Source organism: Suricata suricatta, chromosome 9 (assembly GCF_006229205.1).
Source record: "Suricata suricatta isolate VVHF042 chromosome 9, meerkat_22Aug2017_6uvM2_HiC, whole genome shotgun sequence".
In the NCBI taxonomy this organism is placed as follows: Eukaryota; Metazoa; Chordata; class Mammalia; order Carnivora; family Herpestidae; genus Suricata; species Suricata suricatta.
The window spans coordinates 133,970,513-133,977,917 of NC_043708.1; the positions used below are offsets into that span (position 1 = coordinate 133,970,513).

The 7,405-nt window shown below is 56.8% G+C and overlaps 1 protein-coding gene across 1 annotated transcript in view; it reads left to right on the top strand.

The window, feature by feature from the left end:
* Positions 1 to 7,405, top strand: part of ACAN (aggrecan) — a 38,000-nt gene that overhangs the window by 7,541 nt on the left and 23,054 nt on the right. Inside the window, 4 exon segments of the mRNA XM_029952295.1 lie at positions 1,927 to 2,328; positions 4,129 to 4,303; positions 4,815 to 4,942; positions 5,942 to 6,235. Coding sequence (XP_029808155.1) covers positions 1,927 to 2,328; positions 4,129 to 4,303; positions 4,815 to 4,942; positions 5,942 to 6,235 — 999 coding nt within the window.

Genomic DNA, 7,405 nt, shown 5'->3' on the forward strand with positions numbered 1-7,405 from the left:
GGGGGGATGGGGGGAGGTGGCAGGCGGGGTGCAGAGGGGATGGGGGAGGCAGCAGGAGGAGTGCGGGGAGCTGGCAGGGATGGCAAGCAGGGTGCGGGGAGCTGGCCGGGGCAGCAGGCGGGGTGCAGGGGGGATGGGGGGAGGTGGCAGCCCGGGTGTGGGGGGCTGTGGGGGTCTGCAGGGGGCTGAGGGGAGCGGTAGGTGGGGCTGGGGGAAGGCAGCAGGTGGGGTGCGGTGGAGGGGGCTGGGGGGAGGCAGCAGGCAGGGCTGCAGGGGCTGGAGGGGGAGCCACGGAAATTGGGGCCTAGAGGAGGGGGGCTTGGAATGGGGGCTGGCCTCTCCCCCTTCAAGGGGCCATAGGGTACCTCAACTTCATGTTTCAGCAATCCCCCCATTTTCTTTTTCTTTCTTTTCTTTTTTTTTTTTTTTTTTTTGAGAGGGAGAGCGAGAGTGCAGTGAGAGTAGGCGAAGGGCAGAGAGAGATAGAGATGGAGGCAGAGGATCCAAAGCAAGGAGTTCTGAGAGCACAGAGCCCGATGTGGGGCTCGAACCCACGAATGGTGAGATCATGACCTGAGCTGAAGTCAGAGGCTTAACCGAGTGAGCCCCCCAGGTGCCCCACACCCCCCGTTTTCACCAGCTCCTGGAAGAGCCTCGTAGAAGCACCGTAGGTGCCAGCCTCCAGCCCCTGACTCCTCGTCAGCTCAGAATAGGGTTAAAAGCCCGAACTTCAGAGTCTGTGCTTTCTCCGATTTGAGCCACAGCTCTGCCAGCGTTTACTGGACAGCCTCGCCTTCCGCATCTGTCTGAGGGGAAGATGGGGGACCCTGACCTGGAACCACGCCCCCGCAGGGGGTGCTGTGACCCACCCTCTTCAGGCAAATATGCTTGAAAAGAAGTGCCGTTGTGGCGGAAGAGTACAGGGGGAGTGGTTTGGCCGGCAGTGTGTTTTGAAAATTTAGACTAAAGCCTTTAAAAATGAGACTTTTCTCATCTATTCCACATGGTCTAAGTGAGAGTCACAATTACGTGTAATTCGTAGGGGGGACCAAAACAGTAATGTGGGGCTGCATCACTTTATGACAAAACTGGTGACGGTGAAATGGGAAAGCTCACTTCACGTTTGACCTCCGCGGCTGATCTTACACAAAGAGGGCTATTTTTGCAAAGGCAAAGAGGATTTCCCCCAAAGCCTCTCTTTTTTTACTTAAAAAAATTTTTTTAATGTTTATTTATTTTGGAGAGAGACAGAATGTGAGTAGGGGAGGGACAGAGAGAGGGGGAGCTACAGAATCTGGAGCAGGCTCCAGGCTCTGAGCTGTCAGCACGGAGCCCCGTGTGGAGCTCGAACCCAGGAGCTGTGAGATCATGACCTGAGCCAAAGTCGGACGCTTAACTGACTGAGCCACCCAAGCGCCCCTCTTCGAAGCCTCTCTTAGCCTTCTGTACCCTAGCCAGCTTTTTCGAAGTGGCAGCTCTCTCTTAAATTATTGACTGGTCCTTTCTGCTGGACCCCATTTGCTTGTGACCGAGACACTTAGTTGTCTTAGGTCACTTTCATTCGTTTCGTGAGCTCCCACATCTTTGGCAAGATTTTCCAGTTCCCCCTTGTAGCTGATTTGCAACGTCCTGATGGCTAGTTATTAACATCAGACGGTCGCAAGGGGGCGGCAGGTGCTGATGAGGCAGGGATGCTGGAGCCGGACCGGCTCTATGAGCCGTGAGCCGCTTGGCCAGTACCTCGTGCTATGACGACTTTGCGCTCTTTTGCAACATGGACGCTGAGGCCTTCTAGAAGAAGTTCGCGCAGAGATGAGGCCGCCCCACAGAGGGCCCGGCGAGGCGCCAAGGCTCCGGGAGCTTTCCTCCCCGGGCAGGGAAGCCGGGGGCTCGATGTTCATCTCCCTCTCCACCCCTCCCCCGCAGGTGAAGACTTTGTAGACATCCCAGAAAACTTCTTCGGGCTGGGTGGCGAGGAGGACATCACCATCCAGACGGTGACCTGGCCTGCTGTGGAGCTGCCCCTCCCCCGAAACGTCACCGAGGGTGAAGCCCGAGGCAACGTGATCCTTACCGTGAGACCCATCTTTGACGTGTCCGCCACTGCCCCGGAGCCCGAGGAACCCTTCACGTTTGTCCCCGAAGTGGGGGCCACTGCCTTCCCTGAGGCTGAGGACAGGACTGGAGGGGCCACCAGGCCCTGGGGTGTCCCCGAGGAGTCCACACCTGGCCTGGCCTCCACCACCTTCACCAGCGAGGACCATGTCGTGCAGGTGACCGCGGTCCCAGGTACCGCCGAGGTTCCCGGGCGGCCACGATTGCCAGGGGGTAAGTGCCCGCCCCTCAGGGGGCTGCATGGGGGCAAGGGGTGGGGGCAGGCGGAAAGAACTTGGCCTAGGAACCAGTACCTCCAGCTTAACCTGAGACCCGGGCCAAGTCTTTCTCCTGCCAGACTCAGTTCTCCTTGTTTATAAAACAAGAGGATGGGCCAGAGCTGCTCTTTTTGCCACAGACCATGTCCTTCGAATGAAGTCACAGGTAGAAACCACAGTTTGTGTCAAGCAGGTACAGATGCCATGTGGGTCCAGGTGAAGCCGAACAAAGAACTGGGCCTCTTTTGTCCAGGGGACCTTCTCGCCCCCTCAGACACCCCCCAAGAACAGAGCCACTTGAAAACATCTACACTAGGTAACCCCAGGGCTTCTCACGGCGCTGGTCTTCCAGGACAGGGGTCAGCCCACCAAGCTCCGACGGCCAAGTCCAGCTTGCCACCTGTTTTTATGTGGCCCACAAAGGGCAGTTTTACAGTTTTAGATAGTTGGGGGACAAAGTCAAACCAAGAATAATATTCTGTGACATATAACGAAAATCATATAGAATTCAAGATTCAACGTCTCCAAGTAAAGTGTGATTGGAACAAAGCCACGCCTATTTGTCCACGTGCCGTCCGTGGCTAGTTCAGGACGGTCATGGCAGAGCTGAGTAGTTGTGACAGCAACCGTTGAGCCCATGAAGTCTAAAATGTGCCCTGTGTGGCCCTTTCCAGAAAATGTTGGCCAACCCCTGATGTAGGACGATAGCGTTCCAGGTGTTTGAGAAATCTCTGGAGACTTTGGATGTTACATCACATAGAGCTTAGCTGTTCCCCATACTCCAATCCAAGAACCAGAGGGACAGTCTGGAGTGGCTTTCCTAAGGGCCTTGGTGGTGTCCCCCCCAGGGGCGGGGGCAAATAGACACTGTTCTCCACCCTCAATCCCATGATGCCACTGGGCGGGATTTCAGCCTGAATTGCCCAGATAAATCCAGTATGTTGGGAAGGAGAAAGTGTTTAGAAGTTTTGGGACCCCCGGCTGGGTTCCAGGGTTGGCCCAGGCCCGGAAAGAGCCCCTCTGGCCACCGTGTGGGAAGGTGCCAATGGACACATGAGCATCTGCCACAGGACAGAGGAGGATGCGGGACAGAATCCAATCGGGGATCTGCATCTGTGCCGTAACCTGGCCAATAGCCCAAGGGAGCGTCAGAAACAAATGTGGACGCTACAGGAAAGGCTGAGGAAGGGGGCGTGCTCAAGGACAGGGCCCTTTGGGAACCTGGCCAAAGCCATGAGGACAGTCCCCAGAATGCGCCCGGTGCACACCCACGAACACTCTCGCAGGCACTTTCAGGGCCCTGGGCCAAGTGGAAGAAATGCTGATGATTGTTCAACGTATTCCTTAGCCCTTTCTGTATTTTCCGAATGTTCTGTAATGAACAGTTATTCGTTTTGTAATGAGAAAAAACTGCATTTGTTTTAAAGAGTTCAAAGGACGGACGAGCAGCCTGGGAGTGAGGGAGCCCAAAGAGGAAGGTTGGGGACCCCCAGGGCAGGACAGGCTGATTCAGAGGCTTTGTCAGGGAGATGGATTTCAGGAGCAGCTTGAACAAGCAGAGGGGAACCTGCTTGGTTGAGAATAGGCTCAGAAGTAGGACAAGAAGGAGGGGAGGAGGGGAAGTCACTCCTCAAGGAGCCAGGGCTCCCTCCACACCCTCAAAGCCACGAGGGCCAGGCCCCATGAGCACGGGCACTGGGTTGTCCGGTCCCTGCCCTGAGCCTACCTTGTGTCTCTTCCTCCCCTCCCCACCCAGGGGTCGTGTTCCACTACCGCCCAGGCTCCGCCCGCTACGCACTGACGTTTGAGGAGGCCCAGCAGGCCTGCCTGGGCGCTGGGGCAGTGATTGCCTCCCCCGAGCAGCTCCAGGCCGCCTACGAAGCCGGCTATGAGCAATGCGACGCAGGTTGGCTGCAGGACCAGACTGTCAGGTGAAGGAGGAGGAGCCCGGCCCCCCTCCCAACCCAGAACCAGCCATGCGAGGCCCGGCGCGGGGAGCTCGGGCCTGTCACAGCACCCAGTGCAGAGGGGCCGCCAGATCCACTGTGCAATAGTTAATTAATAACCCCATGGCTGCTCCCCTAATTTCTCCCCCGAGAACCAAGGTGTATTATTCTGAGTGGGTGGCAAAGGGCCTCAGATGACATTAAGTCCTTGGTCATTGACTCCCAAGGAACAGAGAGGGAAAAATCTCTCCTCAAGGTCCCCGCCAGCGGGATCCAATGCCCTTCCATGGAAGCGGCTCCCTTCTGCGGCCAGGAATCCCCCCAGGGGCCTCCAGACTCCTCTCTCAGCCACAAAGGGGCTCCTTCTGTCACTGTTGTCAGCAGAGATAGTCCCTGCCCGAGTCCCAGGAGACCTGCCAGCCTCCCCCCTGGCCCCACCTCCTTCCCGTAGCCCCTGGAAGAGGTCTTCATGTGCCCCTCCTGCCCTCCTTTGCAGATACCCCATCGTGAGCCCACGAACCCCGTGTGTGGGGGACAAAGACAGCAGCCCAGGGGTCAGGACCTACGGCGTGCGGCCACCATCAGAAACCTACGATGTCTACTGTTACGTGGACCGGCTCGAGGGTACAGGCCACGTTCTCGTGTTTGGGGCCCCAGCCAGGCAGGGGACCGATGGGGAGAGGAACACACAGAGGAAGAGGGATTACCATCCACCGAGCTTTCTTCCTACCTGGGGGCAGAAAGGCCGGCCCAGCCCCTGTCTCGGGCCAAGCTCCTTCTCTCCCTTCGGAATGGTTCATGTGGGCCCCCCAGGACTGCAGGCAAGGCATATACCATCTGCCTCACGGAGAGGCCCAGTGCCCTGCAACAAATGAAAGGCTCTGAGAAGTACTGCAAAGGAAAAACCTCTTTAACTCCGCTTAGCCAAGCGCCCAAGCTTGTGCAGCCACGGGCATTTTATTTTGTTGCATTTCATGTCTTTTCATTTCAATTACAATGATCAAATTACTATCCTAAGGAACCCAGTTTGGGAAGTGGCGGTATTATTGTGGAAGGATTTCAGCAGAGCCGCTCACTTGTTTTGGGACCTGGGGCAAGTTACTTAACCTCTCTGGGCCTCGGTTTCCTCATCTGTAAAATCGGGCTGATTGTGCTCATGTCAGAGGTTTCTGTGAATGTTAAATGAGATACCCATTTATGAGACGTGCCCGGTACAGTCGTGTCCAGGAAATGTGAACCTCCTCCCCTCAGATTAGACAGGAAGGCACCTGGGTACGGTCCTAGGTGTGGGGACCAAGCGCCAAGAGTGGCTCCAGGACCCACCCCTCCCCTCGATGAGTCCCCAGGATGGGCTGGGGGCGGGGCTGAGGCCCACAGCACTCGGGTGCTCCATGCTTGAGTGCTGTGGTGTAGGGAGCACAGGGGGGTCGGAGGGAAGGCGCCCAAGGGAGTGCAGAGAAGGGGGTCCCCACATGTGACGGGGCAGTCTTGAAAACAGAGGAGGGAGGTTGTTTCCATGTAGAGTGACCAACTGGTCTGATTCTCTTGCCCCGGCCGCTGGGTGAGCTGAGGCTGCTCTGGCAGTGGGCAGGAGGGTCACGCCGCACCTGCCTGTGCCCGCAGGGGAGGTGTTCTTCGTCACACGCCCGGAGCAGTTCACCTTCCAGGAGGCCCTGGCGTTCTGTGAGTCCCACAACGCCACACTGGCCTCCACGGGCCAGCTGTACGCCGCCTGGAGCCGGGGCCTGGACAAGTGCTATGCCGGCTGGCTGTCGGACGGCAGCCTGCGCTACCCCATCGCCACCCCGAGGCCCTCCTGTGGCGGAGACAAGCCAGGCGTGAGAACCGTCTACCTCTACCCCAACCAGACAGGCCTCCCAGACCCACTGTCCCGGCACCACGCCTTCTGCTTCCGAGGTACACGCTCTCCCCTCTCCTCCAGCCTCCCTTCTGCCTGGGGGTGACTCCTCCGGCTTCACCCCTTCCCACCCACCCTTCCCCATCCATCAGAGCAAGGAGGGAAAAGTCAGTCCCTCTGGGGCAGGGGCAGCTCTACACCCAACCTTGGCGTTGACCCCAAGGCAAGTACATCCTTCTAAAGTTCCCCAGAGACAAGCAGAGAGAGGGGAGTGAGAGCTTGGGCTCTAAACTCAGGTAGACCTGAATTTTGATAACGGCTCTGTTGCTTAATAGCTGTGTGACCCTGGGCAAGTCACTTAACCTCTCTGCTCCTCTGTATAGTGATGTAATAGATCCTACCTCAAAGGGCTGCTTTGCCGATAAACTGGGATAGTGCCTACAAAACACTTGGCATTGTGCCCGGGACATCGTAGATTCTCAGCAAGTGTTACCTTCACTATCATAAATAACACCCATATACCATGCACACATTTATATACTGTTTTAGTTTGTAATCCTTGCCAGAGTTTCTCCTGCTTCCAAGTATTTTTGTGAGCCATTGAGTCAAAGTGTTCTATTACTCTTCACTAAGCACCAGAAATTCAGGTTTTTAATGGACCCTTGTGCGAGTCAAACCTCATTACCAGCGGGAGTTCCGAGAGTGATGTCATCAAACAGCCTGGGGGTGTGGCTAGGGGGGCTGGGGCGGGGCCAAGGCAGGGCGGGGCTCTGAAGGGATGAGACAGGGGTCTGAATGCACTGACTGGGAACGTAGATTGTAGTCAGAGCCTGAGCCATGTTTTACGGATGATGCATCAAAGCTGAGCGTCTGGGTAACTTCCTGTGAATGTAGAATTACCTCCAAACAAAGTCAATGAGAAATAAAACCTGAGCTTTGCCAAGTTTCTCAGACTTCCAAGGTCCCCTTTTAAAAACCCAGTTCAGAGAAAGCCCGGCCCCACTCTGCCAGCGTCAGAAAGCCACACCCCTCCCAGAGGCTGATGTGTTGAGGCCCTAGTGCCAGTACCGCGCTCCGGGCTCCGGGCAGCAGAAGCCAGACCGGTTAGCCTCCCAGTAGATTCTTACCCATGCACCCCCACGCTCCCCGACCTTCTGTGAACTCGGTCTTTTCTGTAACTGCCAAGAGGTTTGGCCTCTTTCCCGACCAAGCCCACCTCCGGTTTCCCC